Source organism: Salmo salar, chromosome ssa19 (assembly GCF_905237065.1).
Source record: "Salmo salar chromosome ssa19, Ssal_v3.1, whole genome shotgun sequence".
Classification (NCBI taxonomy): Eukaryota; Metazoa; Chordata; class Actinopteri; order Salmoniformes; family Salmonidae; genus Salmo; species Salmo salar.
Genome location: NC_059460.1, coordinates 14,310,496 through 14,338,432, shown reverse-complemented (window position 1 = coordinate 14,338,432; position 27,937 = coordinate 14,310,496). Strand labels below are relative to the sequence as shown.

General features: G+C 43.0%; 1 protein-coding gene across 5 annotated transcripts in view; it reads left to right on the top strand.

Moving 5' to 3' along the window:
• LOC106578501 (dihydropyrimidine dehydrogenase [NADP(+)]) overlaps positions 1 to 27,937 on the top strand; it is a 208,077-nt gene that overhangs the window by 124,746 nt on the left and 55,394 nt on the right. For all 5 annotated transcript variants that reach the window (XR_001322469.2, XM_045702118.1, XM_014157375.2 and 2 more), the window contains exons 14-18: positions 56 to 220; positions 3,755 to 3,823; positions 15,193 to 15,276; positions 23,551 to 23,671; positions 24,287 to 24,406. Coding sequence is in view for 4 of the 5 variants with exons in the window: in XM_045702118.1 (XP_045558074.1) it covers positions 56 to 220; positions 3,755 to 3,823; positions 15,193 to 15,276; positions 23,551 to 23,671; positions 24,287 to 24,406 (559 nt within the window). In the remaining variant the exon portion in view is untranslated. The remainder of the gene's footprint in view (positions 1 to 55; positions 221 to 3,754; positions 3,824 to 15,192; positions 15,277 to 23,550; positions 23,672 to 24,286; positions 24,407 to 27,937) is intronic.

The window sequence follows — 27,937 nt, the reverse complement described above, 5'->3', positions numbered from 1 at the left end:
TTTTACTCTATATAACCACTATAACATTGTTTTGTTGCTCTCTTGTTCCGTATAGGACTTGGTGACCAACGTGTCTCCTCGTATCGTGCGTGGGACGACCTCAGGCCCCATGTTCGGTCCAGGACAGAGCTCCTTCCTCAATATCGAGCTGATCAGTGAGAAGACTGCTGCCTACTGGTGCCAGAGTGTTACCGAGCTCAAAGCTGACTTCCCCAACAAGGTAAGTTACTGCCCTATGGGCCTTGATCAAAAGAAGTAGACTATAGGGACTAGGATGCCATTTGGGACACACTCCCACAGTATATCTGTCTAATGAGCTTGTATTGAAACAGCAGAAGGGAGTGCCATTCGTTCAAGGGGCTGCAATGTATTGCTTTGTTTATGCTGGATACTGCAATGACAATGACAACATGCTTTTACCCTGCAAACAAAAATTGGTCATTAGGAAGTCCCCGGAACGTCACGAAATGGTTGGCTTAAGTCATGAGGACGTTGTGTCATGGTCCTGTGAACATTTTTAGGATGTTCTTGGGATGTTGTGTCATTGTAACCTGGAGGTTCTGTTTAGTTCCCGGTTTGTTCTGGGGACGTCCCCATTTCGGAACTTTGTTTCATGGTCCTCCATGGGATCATGACACCACATCCCGAAAACATCCTGAAAACATCCTTGGGGACATCCCCAGAACAAACCGGGAACTAGACAAAACCTCCAGGGGACCACGACACAACGTCCTGACCACTTTAGGCAACCATTTTGTGACGTTTCCGGGGACGTCCATATGACTCATTTTTGTTTGCAGGGACGTTTCCTCGGGACCATCACGCAATGTCCTGAAGACCAGTAAAATGACAGCCCTGAAAACGTCCTTAAAAGATCCTGACATGGTCCTCAGTGATGTGCTGGTAACTTACAGTGATTTACACAAATGTCCCCCAGGGAATGTTCCCTTGGGACCATCATGTGACGTCCTCTTGACCATAATGAAACGTCCCCTTGTGGTCATTGAATGTCCCATATATAACTTCCTATCAGGACCAAATAGGAACATTTTCATAAAATACCTTATAATAACATTATACTGTGACCAAACCGGGACCTGTACTGAACATCCTCTTATGGTCCCGAGGTTAACGTCATGTGTTAATGTTCCAATTAACAGAACATCAGAGGGATAACTTCTCGCCAAAACCCTTAAAGGGACCTAATGGGAACGTTGCCTAATGTCATGAGTACGTTCCGTGTTTGCTGGGTAATTTGTTAATTTCTAAGAGTTTATTGTTCTCCAACTTTTGGAAACTCCAGATGTACAGTATCAAAGGATTCATTGATGTTCCCCTGACCATTGTTAATGAAAGTCTGAGAGGAATAATGTCACTGATGCCCTGCATTCACTTCAACAGCTATTGTTAGGTGGATGAAAAAAGATAGTGTGAAATGCCTCTTGTGGTTTTTAGATCAGTCATAGTGTGTTTCTCCTCCCTAGCCCTTTCACAGATCCAGAATGAAGCAGGACAAAGCACTGAGCTCCGTGTTTCCCTGTAAATTAGCGCTTCTGGGATATGTTTCATTGGAACACAAAGGAGCACGTGGGGTGCTATGCCTGTGTGTGTGCGTGACCAGACTGAGCTCTCTCTCAAACTGTACCATGACCTGTAAAGCACACAGACAGAGTACGTTTTTTTTTACCTGACAAACAGTGCACCAAAGGAAATACTGGCCTATTTGCCCTTCCAATTACCCCAATAGCACCTAGCTTTTTAGGTCAGAGCAGTCTGGACAAATAGCCCCGATTGAGGTGCCGTCCACCAAGTGCCAAATGTGTTCTCATTATCCCTAGTGGTGCTAATGGAGTGGAGTTAAGGAGAGGGGGAGGGAGCGAAAATTGTCGCACATTTTCCCGTGGGCTATCGGCTGATTCGGCTCTAGGTGACAGTTTCCAGGTGATGTCCGGTATCTCCATGGATACCATGGTGTTGTTAGCGGTAATGGGGAAGAAGAAGTCATTTCTGTAGTGTATAGCTCAGGGCTCCGTGGCTCTGTGGTTGAGCTGATAATAACAAGATGATCCTCTCACACACACAAAGATGCGCATGGACACGTGCATGCACGCCCATATTCAAGCACACACATTCACACACACACACACACACACACACCACCAGTGCCATAGCCGTTGAGATACCAAACAACATCAAGGACAACTATTCAGTATAATGGTACATTTTGTGTGCTTCATCTGTAGTTACAGTTTCTCTAGCCACACGAGGAGAAACTAGCTAAGCAGAGACATCGTACCCTCTCATAACATCACCTATGAAAGTCTAATATTCCTGTATACAGAAAGCTCCAATATGACTAATATGTCAAGCAGGGCCTGCATATTGGCCATGGTAAATGTCATGGAGTCAAGGGGAGCTTTCACTTTATTTGCACAGTTAAATCTAGGTCTATTTAAACCTTCATTAAACCACAGCAGGGCTGGAGTTGCGTCTTGGTGTGTGTCTGTCTGGTATGGTGGATTGAGGAACCTTCATGCTGTACCTGGCTAGAAGGAGATTTATATCTACTGGATATTTGTCGCTGGAGGGGGCTCAGCCTTTCTTTTTAATGTCCTCCCCTGGATCCTAACTCTGTTTTTAGAAGGCCTGCTGTTGGAACGAGTAACATTAACTGTCTTTTACAACTTTAATACGTAGTACAATAATATAGTTTAACAGTTAATATCATGGCAAGAAGAGAGGAAGCTGTACAAGGCGGTCACAGTACTTGATTAATAGCTACTTAGCATCAGCGTTTACTTTTAATTCCTTATAATGTTGATACAGAAGGAAAGTTGTAGTGTGATCTAATTCAACAGAGATGTGACCTTTTTTCTGTGATTTTCTCTGTATAGACATACAATAAACTGACCATGAACACACACACACTCACACAGTTTCCAGGCAGTTATAACACAAAGCAGGCACATCAGATATATGTGGTCAGAAATAATGTTCCTCGATATCTCCAGAAGACGCCCCTCTGCCTCCCAGCCAATGGGGGTAGTAGCTCTTACCTCTTTGTGGATTGGACCCATCGGGTATCCTCAGCATCATGCCTATACATCATGGTCCTTTTTATTTCTGTGATTACTTAAAACCGGGAGGCAATATTAAGAAGCAGGGGCCTATATAACCTGTTTTATAGAGGGCTTATTGTATGTCTGGAGGAGAGAGACCTAGTCTAATCCACTCAGAGCCTCCTGCAAATACATGTGTAGGATCTTAATTTGATCTCCCTGTTGCAAGAGAACTTTCCTGAAATGCAGGACATTTTAAACTTGTAGCGTATCTAAGGTTTAAAAAGGCTTCTGAAGTTTGTAATTTCCACTTTTAAATTTCAGACTTGATTTTCCCTAGCAAAAATGTATCATAATAATCCATATCTCCTTTTCCTGCAGGATAATTTTCCTGCTGTAGCAAACTGACTCAAATTAAGATCCTACATCTGTACCTCTCTCTGGTGTTTTTATTGTTTTAATAACACTGGCAAGCACACTGGATTTGTCCTGATCTTATAAAATTATAAATATTGATTTTGTGACTGAGGGAGGACAATGCCGGTGCTTCTTAAAGATAGGATAATGGCTGCTCCTCTCAGATCTGTTTTCTAATGTGTTGAAATGAAACTTTTAGTTTGAGCCGCAATGGATTTATCACTCAGTTTTATATTATTCTTCTCTTCTTTTCTCTTTGTTCTTCTCTCTTTCTCTAGGTCATTATCTCCAGTATAATGTGCAGCTATAACAAAGCTGACTGGACAGAGCTTGCCAAGATGGCAGAGGTAGGTCTTAGCAATATTGATTTCTTTCTTCAAATGTAAAATCCTAAATGCTGGCCAGGAATGGTTATAACATTATTTCCGGTACTGACATGTTTATAATTGTCACGACTAGCATAGCTTCTTTCTCTGTGTCCCTCACTTGGGTTATATTTGTGGAATTTGATTTAGATCTTCAGACCAGGCAGAAAGCCACATCCACTGCAAGTGTTTAAACACCCCAAATATTGAATGAGAGGGATGTAATCCTGGATTTGGAGTGGGTGCAACATTTAGTTAAATGTTTATCTGCCCTAAACCTGTGGTAGGCTGCCAAGTGGCTGTAAGCAAGGAGACAGATGACACTGTGGGAGTGAAACAATGAGGGAGGGAGGGAGGGAGGGTGGGAAAGGAGGGAGGGAAAGGAGGGAGGGAAAGGAGGGAGGGGATGTGGATATGGAAGCTTTTACAGGCCAGACATCTTCAGGCTCACCCATATGTGAGGTTGGAGTGCTCCAACTCTCCCCCCTTCCCCTCTACCCTCCCTCTTCCCCCATTCCCCTCCCAAAGCTTCTTAAACACGTCCCTGATCGCATCAAACACTGACACTGACAAGGACAAGGTGTTTCAAACATGTGCTACATGGCTGTGGGGTTTCTTTTTTTTAACCAACAGAGAACTGATCTAGCAGTGTTCTCTTTTGTGTTTCAGGGCGTTGTCACACATCGTTCTGAGCTATAGTTCCAATCACAGTTTGATTATTTGTTTGTTACAGTGTATTTTTTTGCCAAATGTTAAACGAACTGAAATGCCTAAAGAAATTGATGTGCTCATGCAACCATTAGTTTCATACATCTATGATCATCATGGAGCATCACATGCGGGAAGAAAACAGTGAAACAGCCGCTCTAACTGAAACGTGCATTGAATATTAATTAGCCTACATGTATATCCCTGGTCTCCGCTAATATGCATAGGATGCGCTCAGAAATGAGCTGCTACTCACAAAATGTTTCAGAGATATCAAGTTATGATAATGCGTGCATTTTTATCAAATGCTCACATTCAAACAACCAACAATTCTGCTCGCCTCTGGTTCCTTTCCTGTGTTTGGTCCGGACTGCGTTCACACCTGCAGCGAACCGTACCACGGTATGAATGATAACGGACTGAGACCACCCTTTTTCAGCGAACCACAGTGCATTGTTTGGTGCGTGCCTGAGTGTACATGGAGTGTTCACACCAGTCTAAATGAACCAAACTAAGGGGGCAAACACACCAGAGTTTGGAGAAACCGCTCCAAAACAATTTGGTGTGAAAGACCCCTGAGATAAACTGAGGCACTGTAGGCATACCGTGGTTACGTCAAGTTTAGCAACTGCTCAACTAATCAGAGTTGACTCGCATATCTCAACCGCTTAATTGTGCTAAAGGAAAATGTCAGAATGCAAACAGGTTTAACAGCTCAATGTGTTAATGCCGCTATTGATTTCATTGATGCGCCACTCTCTCTCCTACCTCATTTAAAACAACCTGTCAGGCTTCCCCCTCCATCCCCACCTCCCCAACCATCATCATCACCATCAGATCTCCTAGAATATATTTGATTTAAAGTATGTGGTATGCAATTGTATTTTCCTTCCCTTCTCCCTCCCTTAATAAACCCTCCCTCCCTCCTCGTCTCACTTTAAGAATATTATTATCATAGTTATTCACTTAGCATGCCTCCTTATCCATGAAGAATTTATACAGTCATAAAATAGGATTGAGGATAACCCAGTGAAACCAGCTATGCAGGATAAGTACCTTGGCTAGGACTATGTCTGTGATATTGCACTTAGTATTTGAACCCTCCTCCACCCATTGTACCAAGGCCAGATCCCTATACACGTCTCCGCAGAAGAACCCAGAGAGGTCCGAAGGGTTTAAAGATGCCCTCTAGCCATGACTTTACATGGGGAATATTTCATTTTATTTTCCTTCTGTGAAAACCCCTTGTTGCAACACCAGCACAGATGGGAGCAGTAGGGGGATATAGTCTAAATCGGGAGGTTGGAAAGAGAAGGGGTTCGGTTTGGTGAATGGTCCAGGTTCGGCAGCAATACACCTCAGGAGGAAGAACCGTTAGAACCGCTCTTTTATTCTTCTTCATCACATCTATTGTGCGTCTATTTAACTACCTGTAGCAGTGGAAATATGAAATAAAAGCTGTGTTGCTATGGCAACTCCGTTTTCAAGGAAAGTCAACCATTCATTTCCACTTTGAAATCTGTAAGAGAACACTTAACACTGTTCCTTGCCTAAGGGTACTACTTAAAAGTCGTTTTTTTTTCTTCCTCGCCCTCCTCCTTACTGAAGTGTCAATCTGAAGTGAAACATTTCCCTACTTTCAACTGTCACTCCAGTTCAGTCAACTTTCCTCTTTTTCCCCCCTTTCATTTCTCGGTTAGAAATTCCCAGCTTTGGAGAGGAAAGGTTGCATCATAGCCATGTGCTAGAGGCTACAATTCCTAATGTAAAATTCTTACTGTGAGACATTCCTATTTTATTCAATACAAAACAGATAAGAGAAGAAAAAATGGAAACATTGGATGGTGGTGGTCTATGAACGCCTTAACATTAGAACTGCCAAAGCCGACGCCCACTGCCGTTGGATTTTGTAATTAAAATAGATCTGTCATTTTGAAGGCGACGTCCTGCTCCATCCCTGACCTTTCCTAAATATTTGTATTTTACATAGCTCAGTTGTCAGAATTTTTAAATCCCTAAAGGAAAATTATTTAGGGGCTGCTTATCAATTATTATTATATATACACTACCGGTCAAAAGTTTTAGAAGGGTTTTTCTTTATTTTTACTATTTTCTACATTGTAGAATAATAGTGAAGACATCAAAACTATAACATTTCACATATGGAATCATGTAGTAACCAAAAAAGTATTTTATATTTGAGATTCTTCAAATAGCCACTCTTTGCCTTGATGACAGCTTTGCACACTCTTGGCATGCTTTCAACCTGCTTCACCTGGAATGAAGCTTCAGTCTTTCCAACAGTCTTGAAGGAGTTCTCACACATGCTGAGCACTTGTTGGCTGCTTTTCCTTCACTTATCCCAAACCATCTCAATTTGGTTGAGGTCGGGGGATTGTGGCCAGGTCATCTGATGCAGCACTCCATCACTCTCCTTTTTATTTTTTTTATTTTTAAGAGGGTGGATCAGCTTTAATATTGAGGATAGATTGTTGCTTCCATCAATGTAATTGTCTGCATCATTTCCAATCCCCCATATATTTTTGGGGCAAATATCTACATACATACATGCATACATACATACATACATACATACATACATACATACATACATACATACATACATACATACATACATACATACATACATACAGTTGAAGTCGGACGTTTACATACACTTAGGCTGGAGTCATGAAAACTCGTTTTTCAACCACTCCACAAATTTCTTGTTAACAAACTATAGTGTTGGCAAGTTGATTAGGACATCTACTTTGTGCATGACACAAGTAATTGTTTACAGACAGATTATTTCACTTATAATTCCCTGTATCCCAATTCCAGTGGGTCAGAAGTTTACGAACACTTTAGTTGACTGTGCCTGTAAACAGCTTTAGAAGCTTCTGTTAGGCTAATTGACATCATTTGAGTCAATTGGAGGTATACCTGTGGATGTATTTCAAGGCCTTCCTTCAAACTCAGTGCCTCGTTGCTTGACATCATGGTAAAATCAAAAGAAATCAGCCAAGACCTCAGAAAAAAAAGTCTGGTTAATCCTTGGGAGCAATTTCCAAATGCCTGGAGGTACCGCGTTCATCTGTACAAACAATAGTACGCAAGTATAAACACCATGGGACCACACAGCCGTCATACCGCTCAGGAAGGAGATGCGTTCTGTCTCCTAGAGATGAACGTACTTTGGTGCAAATCAATCCCAGAACAACAGCAAAGGACCTTGTGAATATGCTGGAGGAAACCGGTACAAAAGTATCTATATCCACAGTAAAACGAGTCCTATATCGACATAACCTGAATGACCGCTCAGCAAGGAAGAAGCCACTGCTCTAAAACCGCCATAAAAAAGCCAGACTATGATTTGCAACTGCACATGGGGACAAAGTTTGTACTTTTTGGAGAAATGTCCTCTGGTCTAATGAAACAAAAATAGAACTGTTTGGCCATAATGACCATCATTATGTTTGGAGTAAAAAGGGGGAGGCTTGCAAGCCGAAGAACACCATCCCAACTGTGAAGCATAGGGGTGGCAGCATCATGTTGTGGGGGTGCTTTGCTGCAGGAGGGACTGATGCACTTCACAAAATAGATGTCATCATGAGGGAGGAAAATTATGTGGATATATTGTAGCAACATCTCAAGACATCAGTCAGGAAGTTAAAGCTTGGTCGGAAATGGTTCTTCCAAATGGACTATGACCCCAAGCATACTTCCAAAGTTGTGGCAAAATGGCTTAAGGACAACAAAGTCAAGGTATTGGAGTGGCCATCACAAAGCCCTGACCTCAATCCTATAGAAAATGTGTGGGCAGAACTGAAAAAGCATGTGCGAGCAAGGAGGCCTACAAACCTGACTCAGTTACACCAGCTCTGTCAGGAGGAATGGGCCAAAATTCACCTAACTTATTGTGGGAAGCTTGTGGAAGGCTACCTGAAACGTTTGACCCAAGTTAAACAATTTAAATGCAATGCTACCTAATACTAATTGAGTGTATGTAAACTTCTGACCCACTGGGAATGTGATGAAAGAAATAAAAGCTGAAATAAATCATTCTCTCTACTATTATTCTGGCATTTCACATTCTTAAAATAAGGTGGTGATCCTAACTGACCTAAAACAGGGAATATTTACTAGGTTTAAACGTCACAAATTATGAAAAACTGAGTTTAAATGTATTTGGCTAAGGTGTATGTAAACTTCCGGCTTCAACTGTTTATATATATTTACATAAATGTTCATACATATACCCACTTTTTTTTAATATACCTTTACTATTCCCTGCAAACCCTACCACCCCCTCCCAAATTGGAGTAAACTAATAAACAATAACACTTATGCTTCTACCTTCAGTTTATACATATTTTACACATTTTACAGACACAATCTATTTTACAATAGTTATATATTTTTGGTTTTTAGTCCTGGCCTTCCTCTGTTTCTGATGCCCATCTAGTTTGATTTCCACTTTTAACTGTGCTAGTTCACAAAAGCTCCAGACCTATACACATTTTACAGACCCCGTGTGTTTTACATTTGGTATCTTGTTGTTATTAGTCCCACCCTTGAGCTCCATTCAACCCCTCCCATCTATCTCTTAACACCATCCATTTTGGATTTCTATTTGCCATATATTTTTTAACTGTCCTGTGATGCTTCACAAAAGTACTGAACCTTTCTATTCTCATAGTTTCTACAGATTGTAAATTAAAGATGAAAATGTTTGCTAAAATATTTATTATGTTATTGATCGATTGACTATGACTTCAAATCACCCAGTATTTCTATCTTCAGTGTTAGTTCTAGGTAAATGTTGCGATTCTTCAGCCATTCCTGGACCTGTGACCAAAAACGAGCTACATATGGACAGTACCAAAATAAATGATCTAATGACTCTGCCTCCTCACAGTAAAATCTGCAGAGCTGGGAAGATTGTATCCCCCATATTTCTAGCATTATTTTGGTTGCAAGATTTTTGTATTATAATTTAAATTGAAAAATGCGAAGTTTTGAATCCTGTGTCATGGAATCGGTACGTCGAAAATCTCTTCCCAACTATTTTGCAATTTATATGGCACAGCTGTCAATTTTCTGATCCTTAAATGAAACTGGTATATATTTAAATTTATCACAATTTTCTTTAACCATTTTTGGCCTTTAATGCAGGGCCGACAGACAAGTTCCTTACTTTTACCCCTTCCACTTGCCTCTTCCATTTTTGTGGTAATGCTTTAATTAGTTGGTTGTAATTTTTGGGTAGAGCAGACTGTTACCTGCATGTGTGACATAACTCCACCAGTCCTATTTATGAAGATTATATATATAAAACAATAATAATATCAAGTAGTATATTTGAGTTTAACCACAATATTTGTTGTATTATTTGTTCTGTCTTTTCTGGTGGATTAAACTGAAATTGCAACCAACTTTCTAAGGCTTGTTTAAAAAAATTACGATATTTTGGAGAAGATTTCATTTTCATATACCCGACAGTGAGCAGTTGTAATCTGAATAAAGGGAAAAAGGCCATTCTTGAACATGGGGTGAGAGATTCTTACTAGTTTACTAGAGAACCATTTCGGATTTAAGTATAACTTTTGTGTGACTGATGCCTTTAGTGAGAGGTCTAATGCTTTAATATTTAATTATTTCTGCCCTCCAAATTCATATTCATTATATAAATAGGCCCTTTTAATTTTGTCTGGCTTGCCATTCCAAATAAAATTGAATATTTTTTTGTTCATATAATTTAAAAAGCAGGTCACTAGCTGTAGGCAAAACCATAAGCCAATAGATAAACTGATATGACTAAGGAGTTAATCAGGGTGATTTTTCCACAAATAGACAGGTATTTTCCTTTCCATGGTAGCAAGATCTTATCTATTTTTGCTAACTTTCTATTAGAATTTATTGGAGTGAGATCATTTCTTTCTTTCTGGATATGTATACTGAATGAATCATCAGCGCACAATGACACCTTTGTTTTTAAGCCATGGATTTCTAATCCTTTAATATTATTATTGGATCTAATTTTGACAGCTAACTTTTTGATGGCAATTCATAGATATGCCGATAGTGGACAATCTTGTCTTACTCCTCTTGACAGTTTAAAACTTTCTGAGATGTAGCCATTATTTACTATTTTACACCTAGGGTTACTATACATAACTTTAACCCATTTTATAAGAGATTCTCCAAAATTGAAATATTCCAGGTATTAACTCCAGTCATACTTTATCAAAAGCCTTTTCAAAGTCAGCTATGAAAACCAGGCCTGGTTTCCCAGATATTTCATAGTGTTCTATTGTTTCCAGTACTTGTTTTATATTATCTCCAATGTATCGTCCATGTAAAAAACCTGTCTGATTAGGATGAATAATATCTGACAAAACATTTTTAATTCTATGTGCCAAGCATTTAGCTAGAATTTTTGCATCACAACACTGAAGTGGAAGAGCCCTCCAATTTTTAAATGAACTGGATCTTTATGAATACTACTTGGATCCTGTTTCAGTAATAATGATATCAGACCTTCTTGTTGAGTGTCTGATAATCTACCATTTATATAGGAGTGGTTAAAACATGCTAATAATGGTCCTCTGTGTATATCAAAACAAGTTTGGTATAACTCCACTGGTATGCCATCCAGCCCTGGAGTTTTCACGGACTTAAAGGCTTTAATTGAATCAAGAAGTTCCTCCTCTAATTTAGCCTTCACATGAGTCTTTCTGTACAGATGTTAATTTTACATTATTAATAGGAAAAAAATCCATAACATTAGCTTTGGTTAGTGGAGATGGAGGAGACTGAAACGAAAACATATTCTTAAAATACTTTACTTCCATGAGTGACTTCATCATTTGTAACAAGTTTCAATAAAAAATATTTGGTAGCATTTCTATGTTGAAAAAGAATTTGGGGCATTTTCCCCCATATTCCATCCAGTTCGCTTTATTTTTATAATATAATCACTCTCCTTGGTCAAATAGCCCTTATACAGCCTGGAGGTGTGTTGGGTAATGACCCTGTTGAAAAACAAATGATAGTCCCACTAAGCCCAAAACAGATGGGATGGCGTATCGCTGCAGAATGTTGTGGTAGCCATGCTGGTTAAGTGTGCCTTGAATTCTAAATAAATCACAGACAGTGTCACCAGCAAGGCACCCGCACACCATAACACCTCCTCAGTGCTTCATGGTGCGAAATACACATGCGTACATCATCCGTTCACCCACACCACGTCTCACGAAGACACGGCGGTTAGAACCAAAAATCTCCAATGTCCATTGCTCGTGTTTCTTGGCCCAAGCAAGTCTCTTCTTTTTATTGGTGTCCTTTAGTAGTGGTTTCTTTGCAGCAATTCGACCATGAAGGCCTGATTCACACAGTCTCCTCTGAACAGTTGATGTTGAGATGTGTCTGTTACTTGAACTCTGTGAAGCATTTATTTGGGCTGCAATTTCTGAGGCTCGTAACTCTAATGAATTTATTCTCTGCAGCAGAGGTAACTCTGGGTCTTCCATTCCTGTGGCGGTTCTCGTGAGAGCCAGTTTCATCATTGCGCTTGATGGTTTTTGCCACTGCACTTGAAGAAACTTTCAAAGTTCTTTTTCCAGATTGACTGACCTTCATGTCCTAAAGTAATGATGGACCGTCGTTTCTCTTTGCTTATTTGAGCTGTTCTTGCCATAGTATGGGCTTGGCCTTTTACCAAATAGGGCTATCTTCTGTATATGTGTATATGTCATCAAGGCGAAGGGTGGTTATTTGAAATATAAAATATACTTTTTGGATTACTGCTTGATTCCATATGTGTTATTTCATAGTTTTGATGTCTTCACTATTATTTTGCAATGTAGAAAATAGTCAAATAAAGAAAAACCCCTGAATGAGGAGGTGTTCTAAAACTTTTGACCGGTAGTGTATATATTTTCTACAACTATTACTTCATTAAAATTAAGGGGGCCACGAGCAATGCATTTTTTTTGTCTGCTTGTCCCTTTGTGGTGACAGAAAGACAGACAGACAGGACAGACAGATAGACTGTATCTGTCCTTAAGGCACTTTTATGGCTCATATCTTGTTCCTAATACCCGTGGAGATCACACCAACATTGATGCTCTAGAGTCTGTGACGGTGCTAGGTTATGTTTCCCTTATCAAGTTGTGGGTTGATAATCCATGTCAAAGGCAGTGTCAAGTTGCATAAATATCTGCTTGGGGCCTCTGGCTTGGTTATGGAGTGTATCCGTCCAACCTCTAGAAGCTCTCCTCTCTGCTTCTTGGTCTCTCCTGGATCATGATCCCTATGTACAGTATCTGTCCCATATGGCACCCAATTCCCTTAATAGTGCACTACTTTTGACCAGAGCCTTATCGCCCCTGGGACAAAGTGTATAAATATTAATGCAATGCTTGGCCTTTATTTCCTATGCACATGGCCTGCTTCATAAATTGCGCATTTACAATTTATACAGCAGGAGTAGAGCCTAATTCATAATTGGGTTAAAGTGTATCTATACTTCAGTCTGTGCTTCAGTCTCTCTCTCTCTCTCTCTCTCTTGTGTGTGTGTGTGTGTGTGTGTGTGTGTGTGTGTGTGTGTGTGTGTGTGTGTGTGTGTGTGTGTGTGTGTGTGTGTGTGTGTGATTTGACGGGTTTAAGATGCTTACAGCTTTGACAGTGTCGTCCCTTTTCTCCAATGTTCATTCTCCTTTGTTATTTCATGTTTTACCTCAATGATTCTGGTGTTTTTTATGCTAAAAAAATATCAACATTTGCTAAAACTGCATCCAAATCTCAGGAAAGGCGTCTGGGTATTCAAATCATTCAAATCATTGACTCACGTTCCTGACTCCAGTCACTGTTAATGGACAGGGTCAGCATATGCCTCGCTGCTTTGCCTAGCTTTGTTCGTTGCATTGAGCTGATTTCATATTTTGCACATGCGCATTGCCTAAACATGTTGTGTGGATAAGCCTGGGGTAAGCTCTGCACATTTGGGCGTGTCTACATAATTTGGTGCTCGCATCCCTCGAACTGAACAAAGCTAACTAGGTCCATGTTAGATTTCCATGGAAAACTTGGTATAATTCAGAGGGAGACCAACACCTACACTTCCTGATATTCATGAGGGGAAGGTTACAGAAAACTATCCGATCGAATGCATCACACTCGGCCTGACAGACACAGCAACCTGGAGCAGACAGCCGATCAGAGATGAGAGGAGAGGAATGTCTCTCTCTCATTCTTTCTCTGTCTCTCCCTCTCTGTCTCTCTCTCTCTCAATTTAATTTAAATTCAATTCAAATTGATTTATTGGCATGGGAAACATATGTTTACATTGTCAAAGCAAGTGAAATAGATAATTAACAAAACTGTCTCTGTCTAGCTGTTTCTCTCTCTGTCTCTCTCTCTCTCTCTCTCTCTCTCTCTCTCTCTCTCTCTCTCTCTCTCTCTCTCTCTCTCTCTGTCTCTCTCTGAGCTGGGGGGATGGGATGAAGACATGTCTAACAAACAGTCTCTGCTCTGTGTTCTCTGTTGTGTACATGATACACTCCCCTCATCCTTGGCTCTCTAAACTGAGCCCACAATATCAAACACCTCCCCCAACCATCTTCCTTCACATATCATCGCAAAGTTTATTATGATCTGAAATGAGAGAGAGCGAGACAAAAAGACTATAGAACAAAATAAATCCTCCGGCCACCCCCTCCCTTTTCTCCATGAAGGGCTTAAGGAAGAAGGGTGAAATTAAACATGATTGATAATTGGCTTTGGGGATCCCGATGCATTATGACCATGTTGTGACTGCGTTTGGGCCTCAATTGACCATGAAATGTGCACTTTGTAAGGCTAAAATGTTTATTATTCTTTTCTCTCTCTCTAATGGTTGTCAGTCTGAGGCCAAATCATAAATCCGCAGCTGGAGACTCTCTGGCAGGTTTGTGGAGCTGTTTGTAATTGTTTAAATCCCTCTTGTGATGTGTTTTAAAGCCCCCACGGAAACGTAATTGCCTGTCAGATGCCTTTCCGGCTCAGCCGTTGCTTCTCTCGCCGCTCTTCTCTCGATGCGTTTGCTCGACGCCCCAGTCTCTCTCTCTCTCTCTCTCTCTCTCTCTCTCTCTCTCTCCATCAGTCCATGTTACAGTGTCATCTGATGCCGATCCATGCGGAACAGTTATAATTTGTCTCATCTATTTTAGGGCCCTTTTTTTCCAGTCTCCATTGTTTTGCATTGAATTGCATTTCGGTAAATGTACAGTGTGTGTGCATCTTCAGTACATCTGCAAATCCGCATCCACTTCATGCTGTGGTGTTGGTGCGTGATAAATGGAATATCAATCCGACATGGTGTAACACTGAAATGCACGCAAGTGAATGAATTGTTAAAAGATCCATCCCTTAACCGAATTCATGGGAGAACATTTTGGGGTATGAAATCTGCCCAGGTTTTTGACATGAACAAGAAATCAAATGCACGTGAATAATATTGTAGCTCTTGGTTTTTCCAAAAAAAGGAAAGGTGATGGCATCTTCCATTTTAAAAAATGTGTTCATGGTGATCATTTGTATAAAAAAAATATTTCAAAAATTGTGATAATGATCTGGTTCTGCGTGTGTTATTCCTTCAACAGGCCTCAGGAGCTGATGCCTTGGAGTTGAATCTGTCTTGCCCACATGGTATGGGGGAGAGGGGCATGGGACTGGCCTGTGGACAGGTAAGCCCTCAGCTCAACTACTGTGTGCCTCTGTGAACAAACACCTTTTTGACTGACTGACTGAAGACTCAACTCTACTACTGGCGTTACCATAGTGCACGCCTCACTGACTTCTCAACTGCTGTAAGCCTCAGTGCAGACTCAAAGACCGCACTTGACTACAAGTTGAAGTATCGACTACACACCTATTTTTGTGAACATCTGGTTAGATACAGCTCTTATAAAATTGAATGATCACACTGTTGAATGATCACCAGACAGTCTGCTTTCTAATGGACTCTGCTCTGTCACAGAGAAACACTATTCTACCACTACAGCTGAGCGGAGTCAACAACTCCTCTCTGTTGCTCTGCTACTGACTACTTCTGTACAATGCCATGGTGGTGACTGATAAATAGCATTCATCATATCAGTAGTTCATTACATCAGCAGTGTGGAGGTAGTTCAACATGGCTGATTTTAGAAGATTTTCTGATCGACTAGCTGTAACTCGGACTGTCTGAATATCTCAGTGTGAGAGTGATTATATTCAGGGTGTGTAGAATCAGACTCGAAGGTGGAGCTATCCACTTGGGTGCTTTTCCCAGTGTAGGAGGAGTGAAAGGGGGTGCGTGATCTGGTACGAGGTGGGACGCAGGCAATGAAAACCACTGAAGGAGTGGGTTGGAGCGTTTATTCTGGTTTAATGGAGGCTGACTCCACTCCAATGGAGCGTTGATTTCTCATCAGCGCCCTCCTAAAATACACATCTTTCTATAATTTCACATTTAGTTGAAACATTTAATGATTGTAATAATCCATACGGGACAATCCTTCTCTATCTGACTTGGCTTCTCTCAAATGAGATGCTGCATTGTCTGAGTTTAATGTAGCGTTTGGTTAAACGGTTTGAGTATGTGACTGTAGTCAACACTTCTATTTGTTCGCTTGATGCATGTCATCAGTATGGAATATGAGATGGGATGGGCAGATCAGTCACCAGGGAATATAATGTACGTTTAAATTAGCCTTTGGCTGTTTGACACGTTACTGCTCTTTTATTTGTATCTTTTATTTTTTTAAGGACATTGCTTCTTTTATTATTTTTCTTCTGCTCTTAACACCAACCGTACACCATGTTGTCCTCCGGTAGACGACCACACACATCACCTCACACTGTCTAAACTCACCGTTTAATGTCAGAGACGTTATGTGAGAACCTTCTTTTGCTAGCAGCATATCTAAATGTTTACACATTAGCCTGTCTCTCTGTGAGGGTCAGTTGTGCTTTTGACTTGAACACGTGTGACACGGCCTGTCATCTAACTGCTCGTAGCCCGGCGGTGCGGTGGTCAAGTCAGTAACAGGACTCTCTAGTCTACCTACCTGACTCTCTAACACCACCGTGTCTTAACGTTAAAACAAGGTCATTAAAACGCAGAGTAGTGCTGCTCTGGAAGAGGATGAAAGGGGCCTTTTAAAAGCCTGGCTATCACAGAGTATGACACCTCTCCGCTCAGGAGGTTAATACTAACCCTCATCAGTTTACAGCATGGCAGGCAGGCTGTTCTGACTTTTAACGGGGGGAAGAATATGTCAAAGAGTTTGAGTATACAATACTATCTGAAGACTGATATTCCGTACGCTGATGGTATTGGGATATTGCAGCTTTACAGCTGTAGTATGCTGTAGTGTAGCTTGTATATCAATCCTGCCTAGAGTTGATCTCAAGATGCTCTGAGCCTCCGCATTTTGGATGGGAGCAATACAATGTATCCTTAGGCACAGGATACCATGCCCTCTCAGTGTATGTGGATGTACAGTACAGTACGCATGTATATTGAGTGGGAGAGGAAGGTTTAGCTTGTAGCTCAACATCACTAATGATGAAACAAGTCTGCTATAAACAACACAGTGACTAAAGCAGTGTGTGATATACAGTACAGTAAGTGATGAGTGCTGTTACTGTATGTGCCTGAAACAGCACACAGCAGGTTCCTATGCCACAACCTAACGGCCTTAGTTATCTGGATACGGATAAAGGCAAAGAAAGGAAAGCTGTGATTTTCAATCTTACCATCTTGACTTGAGTCCCACCCCAGGCCCGCGGTGGAGAGGGGAATGAATGAAACGAACGTACGAACGAACGAGTTCCCGTCTATAACCGGGGAAGGAGACAAAGCTATTTTCTCTCACAGTAGCCGTAAATTTCCAGAGTTATATCCCCTCTGCCGTTAGATTTCCTGCTGTAAGACAAAAAGCTAATCAAAGCCATGTGCCCGCAGGCAGGTAACCTCGGAGTGAACTAAAGAGAGAGAGGCAATATCATTCCATCACACCCCGCCGCGCCGCGTGCGTGGCGGCCGTGCCACCTCTCAACGCAACAGCGGGAAAAACATTTGTTCTGACGCTATGGAAATGGTAGGGAAATCTCATTTGAATGTCTTATTAATATGCAATTTCAATCAGTCATTCACAACGGCTCACTCGAATTGTATAACTAACGGTAGCTACTGTACTATTATATTTTTGAAGATGAGTAGTTTAACATTTTGTTGTAAAAAAAAAAAATAATAATCTAATTCAGAAAGGAAACACCACGTGTACGTTTAACCCTTTATTAGAAAATATTACAACGCATAGTCTTGGCATTAGGGCTCCGCTCCTTCAGGGTAGTTCCAGAGCTAAGCATCATTTAAAGATGCTAAAATAACTACAGGAGGTGAGCACGATATGCTATATAGAATGTTGTGCATTTCAGACTGAAGAACCCATAAACGCCATCAAACAGACAGCCTATAGGAAGCGTAATGTCAACCCAGCGCTGTTGCCTTAAGTTAACTCAAACTTGTGCTACTGAGAGAGGAGAGATACTCTTGATATGCACGGTGGTCGCTTCTCCGTAGGCCATGAAGAGTAGGCGGAAAGATGGATCCCTGAGCAGACTACCCACCAAAGGGTCCTGACAGCCGAGATTAATTGAATCCCTGCTATTGGACCATAATAAAGAAAGGCTTCCTTTCCAAACGGAAATTTGGAATAGAAAAGACATATATGGTTATATAACAGAAGACATCATATGGAGGGAAGACCAGACAATGACTGCTGCAGTGGCCATGACATAACATTAAATTGCATAACACGAACAAACCCCCAGAACTGAAAACTAAAATGCTAGCTACATATAACCACCTGTGCTATCCAAATAGCCTAATGTCACTACTGATACATGCACAGCGTGCACAGTGAAAGTGACGTGATAATCTAAAACCTAGGCCTACAATATAGAGTATCTGAGCTGAAGCTTACGCCTAATAGTATACGCCGGTAAGTCATGAGAGAAGAATAGATGACGACCTGGTAACGAGAAGAAATGGGCCCCATAGATTACTAGAATAAGCCTGCATATTATTGTGTCTGAAATAAGCTCTCTGACAGAATGTTTACATTAGAGGTGATTGACGCTTGATCGTCAACAGCGGATCGCCATGTGGGTGTTTAGCAGGCCCACAGGATCTAGGTAATGCTAGAATCAGGAGCCAATCCGCATGGCTGGAAGCTGAAGCAAGCCTTGGTTGTTCATCGCACCGCGATACAGCGTCAGCTTCCCCACTAAGGAATGAAGGAATGTAGACTTTGGTTCCGTTATCTCATATCTCTTATTCACGTTTGACTCAGCAACCACAGGGAAGTAATTTCTCCCTCCTTCCCTTCCATAACACTCCTCTATACATCCTCTTTTCCCTCCTTCCCTTCCATAACCTCCTCTAGACATCCTCTTTTCCCTCCTTCCCTTCCATAACCTCCTCTAGACATCCTCTTTTCCCTCCTTCCCTTCCATAACGCTTCTCTATACATCCTCTTTTCCCTCCTTCTCTTCCATAATGCTCCTCTATACATCCTCTTTTCCCTCCTTCTCTTCCATAATGCTCCTCTATACATCCTCTTTTCCCTCCTTCTCTTCCATAATGCTCCTCTATACATCCTCTTTTCCCTCCTTCCCTTTGATACCGCTCTTCCACTCCTCCGATTCACAAATTAAAACCGAAGCCTCCTCCCCGAGCTATATTCAGCCCCCTTTGAACATGCAGCCTGGTGACAAGTAGCTTCCATCCTACCTACACACACACACACACACACACACACACACACACACACACACACACACACACACACACACACACACACACACACACACACACACACACTCACCCGCTCTCCCGTTGAGAGTCTGGGGTTGTTAACGAGAGAGCTGACCTCTCGTGACCTTGCTCTGTAAAATTAAAATTTCAGGTGTAAGCCTGTGGTAACCCACCCTCCTCTCTGGCGGGCAGGGCTGTCTCAACAGCCCTCACCCCCTCCGCAACCCTGCCTGGGGGTGATACACCTCCCCTTCTCCTCCCCCTCTACACACACACGCTCCTCCGCTGGGGCCGCCCGTCGTGCTGAAACTAATCCGCATGCCAGCTTGCCCCGCGGAAACAGCTCACCGGGAGAAAGGAAAAGAAAGAAATACATAAAAAATGTCCGTCAAGTACCCTTTCCACCAACTCTTTTCATTTCATACTAGACCTCCCCTCCTTAACGGCTAGTGCCCCTTATTTGATTTTCATCATCATGGACCCTTCTGTACTGTTACAATCAGTCAGTCAGTCAAGAGGGATTAGTGTTTTGGAATGTGTTCATTCCGTTCTGATGGAACCTGGAATGATACAATCCTTGGTGTGTCCCATCACTGGTGGTCCTGCTCTCTTCTGGGAATCATGCCCGTTGTAGAATCCACAGTATGACGCCTGCGTGTTTTTCATGTTGACAGCATGTTTGTAGCTCGTCACACCCTCCGCTCCCTCTCGTCACACCCTCCGCTCCTTTCAGGTAATGGTCTCAGAGCGCAGAGGTACAACAGGGTCTGCTCTAAGACCTGCTCTCATAGAGGAGAGACACAGAATGTCTCCTTTGCCAGAACCAGTAACAGGCCTGTCAAACAGGTGCTTCGTCTCTCCAGCCAAGCAGAATATGCTGTACAGCCAAACTGCAGTAGGAGGGGGCTTAGGTTTTGCCACCTCTGCCCCTCCCTCCTCCCTCTGCCCTCCACCCTTATGCTCCCCCCACGGCCTATGTCCCCCACAGACTGGAGTGCTAGCTGGCCTGGCCCCCATCTGCTGTGTAATAAGCTGTCTGTCAGGGGCCCAGGCATGCCTGGCAGGGAGAGCTCCACCTCTGTGAGAGCAGGGTTCTTACAAGCAGCATCTGGTTGGGCAATGGTGCTTGGCTGGAGGCCATGACCCAGCCTCTTGTGCTGAAGTAGCCATAATGCAATTTCCCATGACCCTCTGGGAGGATTGGTATTAGTCCCTCTTCTTCCTGTGTGGCGGCCGGGGCTGCCTGGTTCGAGAATATTAGAGAGAGTATCTCAGTCTCTGCTCTCGCTCTTTCTCAAAGAGAAATATTATCATACACATCAAGCTAATTAGTATTTTATTTTTATCCCAAAATAATCAGCTATTCTATGACTACAGCCAATGCCAATTGCATCCATGACACGAATACATGTAGAATCCACTGAAGGTCCTCTTCATCGAAGGTTTAGCTAGTAATTACATCATTGTAGCACAGTCTGCATATCCACTCATTCCCCTCTTTAAACACTGATACTTACTCAACCTACAAATCAACCTAGAAATACATCCACTGCTTCAAGTATTTCTGATACATTGGCTGGGTGCAGGATCAGAAATATCTATCCAATGAATCTCCCCAGGAAAGCAGCCAGCGCTATCAACCATCTCTAGGGAGCCCAGATATAAGGCCTCTCTCTCTTTCTCTCTCTGTCTCTCTCTATCTGTCTTTGGCAGGCAGGCAGGTAGATGGGAGTGGACTGGTTGAACCCTCCTCTCCACTCTTGTTTATACACTGTTTGTAAGTCTTGAATAAATCAAGGCAAATTGCTATGGATGGTACTTGCTAGAGACACAAGTGCATAAATCTAATATCTTATCCAAATCCTGGAAGTGAATTGTATTGTCTCCTATGGAGTAACCTTCCCTATACCCTCTTGTCCACCCTTAGAATACATTTGGCATATTTTTAGGCACCAATGTGATTATATTCACCCCTATTCCCCTCCCCCACACCTCACCCCTATCCCTATCCCCATCCCCGACACCTCAACCCTCCCCCACACCTCACCCCTATCCCCTCCCCCCACACCTCACCCCTATCCCCCCACAACTCACCCCTATTCCCCTCCCACACACCTCACCCCTATCCTCCCTCCCCCACACCTCACCCCAATCCCCCATCCCCGACACCTCAACCCTCCCCCACACCTCACCCCTATCCCCTCCCCCCACACCGCACCCCTATCCCCCCACACCTCACCCTTATCCCCCCACAACACACCCCTATTCCCCTCCCACACAACTCACCCCTAGTCCCCTCCCCCACACCTCACCCTTATTCCTGACACCTCACCCCTATTCCCCCCTCCCCACACCTCACCCCTATCCCCTCCCCCCACACCGCACCCCTATCCCCCTACACCTCAACCCTATCCCCCCACACCTCACCCCTATCCCCCCTCCCCCACACCTCACCCCTATCTCCATCCCCATCCCCGACACCTCAACCCTCCCCCACACCTCACCCCTATCCCCTCCCCCCACACCGCACCCCTATCCCCCCACACCTCAACCCTATCCCCCCACACCTCACCCCTATCCCCCCACAACTCACCCCTAATCCCCCTCCCCCACACCTCACCCCTATCCCCCATCCCTGACACCTCACCCCATTCCCCCTCCCCACACCTCACCCCTACCCCTCCCCCCACACCGCACCCCTATCCCCTTACACCTCAACCCTATCCCCCCACACCTCACCCCTATCCTCCTACACCTCACCCCTAGTCCTCACCCCTCCCCCACACCGCACCCCTTCTTCCCCTCCCCCACACCTCACCCCTATCCCCCCCTCCCCCACACCTCACCCCTTCTCCTCCCTCCCCCACACCCCACACCTCACCCCTAGTCTTCTACCCAACACCTCACCCCTATCCCCACATCTCACCCCTTCTCCCCCCTCCCCCACACCTCACCCCTCAGTGCCACTCTTATAGTATATGTTCAGACGCAGGCCAAATATCATTCTACAAATAGCTGTTATTTTTGATGTGCTACTGAATCACACAGCATGACCTGGAAATAGAAAGGAAATATTCAGTCAGAGGGAAATGTATTTTCTTTCTTTCAGGACCCTCCATTTTTTTATATTTTTTTACAAATCTATTTATTGCTAATGGTTTAAAAAATAAAACGCTAACCTTTTGTCCGTATGAGAGACTGACCTCAGTGCTCAATCTACTTTGCACACAGACCTTGTAAATATCACTTCTTTATACAGTAGAGTAAAACCCTTTGCTCAAGGCTGTATATACCAACAGTTATTGGATATGTCAAAAAATAAGCCCATTTCCTCTGAAATAAAGAGATGATGGAGAGAGGATCAGAGAGAGAGAGATGACTGCGTGAGAAGAGGGCTGAGAGAGAGAGAGAAAGAGAGAAGAACGGGGAAACAAAATGAGGTGAGAGAAGAAAGGCACATACAGACAGATGAAGAGAGGAGGGAGGGCTGACTAACAGTGAAGTACAGAAGCAACGGGAGGTACAAGAGCCTCTGTAATAATAACATGCTCTATAGAGCTATGGTCAAAAGTAGTGCTCAATATAAGGAACCGGGTTCAATAGGGGGCTCCAAACAACAAATGATTAACGGATTTGAAGTTGGGTTTAGATATCTGTAAAACAGAGAAATACTGACTAAGCTTTATAATAAGCTTCACCATTACAGGCATGTTGAAAGGGATGATGCTGATACATTTGATTTTGTATTAGATTTTCTGGGGGGAAAAACCCTAAACAGATCCTCTGCCCATTGGTAATGCCACCTCATCAGCCAACCGGTTTTAGATGAGACGTGCTAATGATTTAACAGTGTGACATCCATGTGAAAACCGAGTCGGCATCCCAAATGGCGAATTACTACTTTTCACCAGGGCTCATATACAGAATAGGGTGACATTTGGGGCAAACCCTAACCTGAATAACTTACCGTAGAGGGGCTTGTTCAGAAACCATGACTATTTTCTACCCATCCACTCCCAAGTTCCAACAGATAACAGACCGGTAGCATTATGCAACTCCAACCCCTTCTCTCACCTCACTCAGTCGGCTACACTCGTTTACCACCATCGCCATCCCTCTCTTATTGTCATTTATTTGTCTGTTTGTTCCTCAGGATACAGAGTTGGTGCGTAACATCTGTCGCTGGGTGAGACAAGCTGTCAAGATCCCCTTCTTCGCCAAACTGACCCCCAACGTCACCAACATTGTGGATATAGCCATGGCAGCCCACGAAGGTACGCCAACTAGCCCCACTTACTTAGGGTAAGTCCCAAATGGTACCCTATTCCCTATGTAGTGCACTACTTTTGACCAAACCCCTATAGGGCTCTTGTCAAAAGTAGTGCACTAAGTAAGGGCATAAGATGCCATTTAGGATCAACCTAAAGTCACTGTTCATTGAATATACTGTACTCAAATGATCTGTTGTTGTTGTTGTTTTGTGTCTTTTTGATGTTCATTTAGTTTTTTTAGAGATGGACTTACATGAACTGTGCATAATAGTTTTGTCCTGACCACCCTAGAATGGAACTGGTAGTTTACAGTCAGCTAGCTTCATGTAGTGACCGTAGCAGCCTCATATGAACGTGTTCTCTTTCTCCCACAAAACACTTCTGCATCATTTTCGTTTGAAAGCCAAGTGATCGACACAACCCCAAACAACATAGAGACACTAATGGAATTACTTGGCACATTGAAAGTCCACAGGCATCTAAACAGACGCCCTGCTGTGCTCCACAGTGCACTGCAGGACCCTTTAAGGTGCTGGTTGATTTGGCCCTGGGTTTGGCTGGCGTAGCCGAGCCCTATGCCCGTTCCCCCACAGCTAATGACTAAACGTGTCCCTGCAGGTGGTGCAGATGGCATCACTGCAACCAACACGGTATCTGGGCTGATGGGGCTCAAGGCAGACGGCACTCCTTGGCCTGGCATTGGCCGTGGCAAGAGAACCACATATGGTGGCGTGTCTGGTAAGTGTTGTCTGACTTGCTGCTTTTCCCTCTGCTCCCCCCAACCACTCCCTCAGGGCCGGAACAGCCAGAATGTGTGTGTGTGTGTGTGTGTGCGCATGTGCGCGTGTGTGTGCGTGCGTGCGTGTGTGCATTTTTGCTTGCGTGTGTGTGTGCCAATATGTGGGGGTTTAAAGGGGTGTGCTGTAGTTTAAATGCTGTAGTCTTGGTCCACTCCACTGCTGTTTTTATGGGGCTGTGCTTTGCGAGACACTGAGGCTCTGAGGCTGGACACTGTCTCTAATAGCAGTGACAGATGGACCAGAATGAGTCTGAAAGTGCTTCTAATGCTTCCTCTGCTCTGCTCTACTGGGATGAAATGGGAGAGGCTGAATAAAGAAGGACTGCAACAACCTGCCACAATCATTCTGAGAGGGACTGAGAGCACCCACTTTTCTTTTTACAGTTTGAAATATTGTTTTAGACAGAGTGAGATATTTGGAAGGTGTGTGTACAAGCAAATGTTGATTATTTGATGTGGAAACTTGATGTGTAATTACCAGAAAAACTTTTTGTTTTGTTTTGGTTAAATGTTTTTCTGTGCACTGGAATATTCTGGTGGTGTACTGGATATTGTATTAGGATCTTATGTTTTAATGTGTTTTACAGTGTTACTGTCAGTCTCATGTAAGCATCTCTTTCTCTCAGTAGGATGGAAGTTTCACCGTCAATCAGGTTTCCTTTATTGTAAAGAAACCTTGAAATCACAGCCAATGAGGAAAAGCCTGGCTTATAATAGTTTTTTGCTCATTGTGCAGTATGTCAAGCATTAACTTGGTTCTCAGTCTCCATCTGTGGTAATTACACACATTCTATGGAGATAAAAGCAGTATTTAGGCAGACTATGACAGGTATGGTCAATCTCTGAAATGCCGCTCTCTCTTGAAGATCTGTTTCCTGATATCGTATTCTTCTTCTCCCATAGCGTAACCGTTTGATTATCGTATCCTGTAAAGAAGGAAAGTGTTCTTACTTGCAAAGCCTTTTGGGTAAAACACGCTCATTCTCATTTTCAGTCTGTTTGAGTGATGTGACACATGTATTGCACAGGGACTTGAAACAAAGGAGCCAGAGGTTGCTATGAGATATTGACTTTGTCTGTGAAAGGGAAATCTCTTTTATGAAGCCGTTATAAAGGGAAAGAGATCTACTGCCTTCGAAAAAGAACACACTGCCCCTCCTAATCTTCTCAGATTTGATGTATTTCAGATGAACATGCCTTTTGGAGTTAGTCACTCTGTGTCATGTGGAAGGTGTGGCCTATAAAGAGGCCACATCAAATCGCATTATACTGTCATTGTAATGATCTTATATGATGGACAAATACAACTATATGAGAATTACTGTACTGTAAATGTGCATTACTGTTTGTCTTCGAAAAGTGTTCTTTAGTTTTCCTTGTTTCCTTAATTTAGACCGATCCCCACTCTCATATCACCTCACTTACCTATTCTCCTCATATCACCTCACTTCCAACCAATCCTGGTTTGAGAGAACAACAGAATGTAACCCTCCTATTGGTGGAGACATAGTACACTGACTGACTCAATAATGCATGGAGATACTGTTTCTTACCTTGGCCCTCCGTGTACCTCACTGTTCCACAACCCTACTGCTGGCCTGTTGGCTGTTGCATTGTTATTGTCATTTATGAGATAGCAGCATTATCTTATGACACTGCCCTTCAGTGTGACTAGGGTCACTATTGTGTCCATAAGAAAGTCTTGTGTGAACTGCTGTGACCACGGCTCTCTGATGTTGGACCCCCCCTTTCTTCCCCCCTCTTTTCCTGCCTTTCGCCTTCCTCCTTTCTCTTCACTCCAGTCTCACTCTCTCTCTCTCTCTCTTTCTCTCTCTCTCTCTCTCTCTCTCTCTCTCTCTCTCTGTCTTTTTCTATCTCTATCTCTCTGCCCTCATCCCTATTTTCTCTCAGCTCGATTTCAGTCCCTAGCCTCAGCCACCGTATCAACGTCAGTGAGAGGAGAAAAAAGAGCCTTAGGAAGGCAATGTACATTAACAATTTATAGGGAAACTATTGCAGCAGTATTTTATATATATATATATATATTTTTTTTTTATGACTCAATGTCATCTTTTTCCCATTTAAGCCATGGCTGCCGGCTCCTGTGAGAATCCCCCAGGAGTTGGGTGGTGGTGCAGGGGCACCAGTGGAGAGGCAGGCAGGCATATATCACCTACCAACACCGCTGCAGGGACACTGGGCCCACCTTCTCCCCTCCTCCCTAATTCTGTTCAACCAGAGAGCAAAGCAAGGCCAAGTGAACAGACTGTTAGATAATGTACAGTAGGCTACTACCTTTTACAATACCCTAGTAAAGTACTTCAATAGAGCCTACTATACAGTATTTTTTATACTTTATGCTCAGTGTAAATGAGTGGGTGTGTGTGTGTGTGTGTGTGTGTGTGTGTGTGTGTGTGTGTGTGTGTGTGTGTGTGTGTTCGGTGTGTGTGTTCGGTGTGTGTGTGTTCGGTGTGTATGTGTGTGTTCACTGTGCGTGTGTCAGATCAGATGCTGTTTAGACTCACAGTTGATCCAGTGTGTGTCAGATCAGATGCTGTTTAAAGGCTTATCTGTCAGGTTTTCCCTGACGTTCTGTTATACCCCCCCCCACCCACCCCCACCTCATATTTACTACACCCAACGCAGAGCCAAACAGACACAAATGTCAACTGCTCGGTTTGAAGTCTAGCTCCACGTAAAGCTTGACATTTCACCAGGAAAACACAATTTTTCCTAGACGTACATGTTTCATTTTTCACGTTGTGTTTTGTTTGGGTTTTTTGCACCTAGATGTTTTTCACCTGCCACAAAGCAAGTCAATAAAGGGACTTTGATCTATACAGTATATGATAGGTTCTGCTTTCAACTAAACATTATAGCCACTGCCTTCAGTTGGTAATGGTGTTTTCCAGGTAAGCTATGTTTGTTTTTGTTGATACATTTATATAAATGGACGTTTGGCAAGTGCATTTGTTCCATGCAGTCGATTTATCAAAAAGGATATGTGATGCCCTTGCACTGCTTTGTAGAACTTTCAGAGATTACAGCATGAAAAAGATTTTGCCCTGGGCGGGTACTAACACTGGGATCCATAATCACTTTCCCTTTCTCAATGGCTTAAAAGTCTGTATGTTCCTCATCTTCTCCATCTACTACACCTGCATTGATCTGAAAGAACTGACCAGGTGAAAGCCAGCCTAATGATGAGCTTCTACCATATTGTTTTCACCTGTCAAGTATTTTCCAATTAGTCCAGATGAAGGCTTGTCGGCGAAGAGAGGAGAGGAGATACTTTTTTAGAGAATTGAGAAGAAGGCAGTATCTTGAAGTGAACCAGGCCACTCCAAGGGTTAGCTAGCAGAATGGGAGGTATGCTCAGGCATAACCACAGCTCATTTCAGAGGGATTATTTGAAGTGGGTTGGGAGGACGAGAGAGCGAGAGACAGAGAGAAGAGAGAAATAAAGAGGA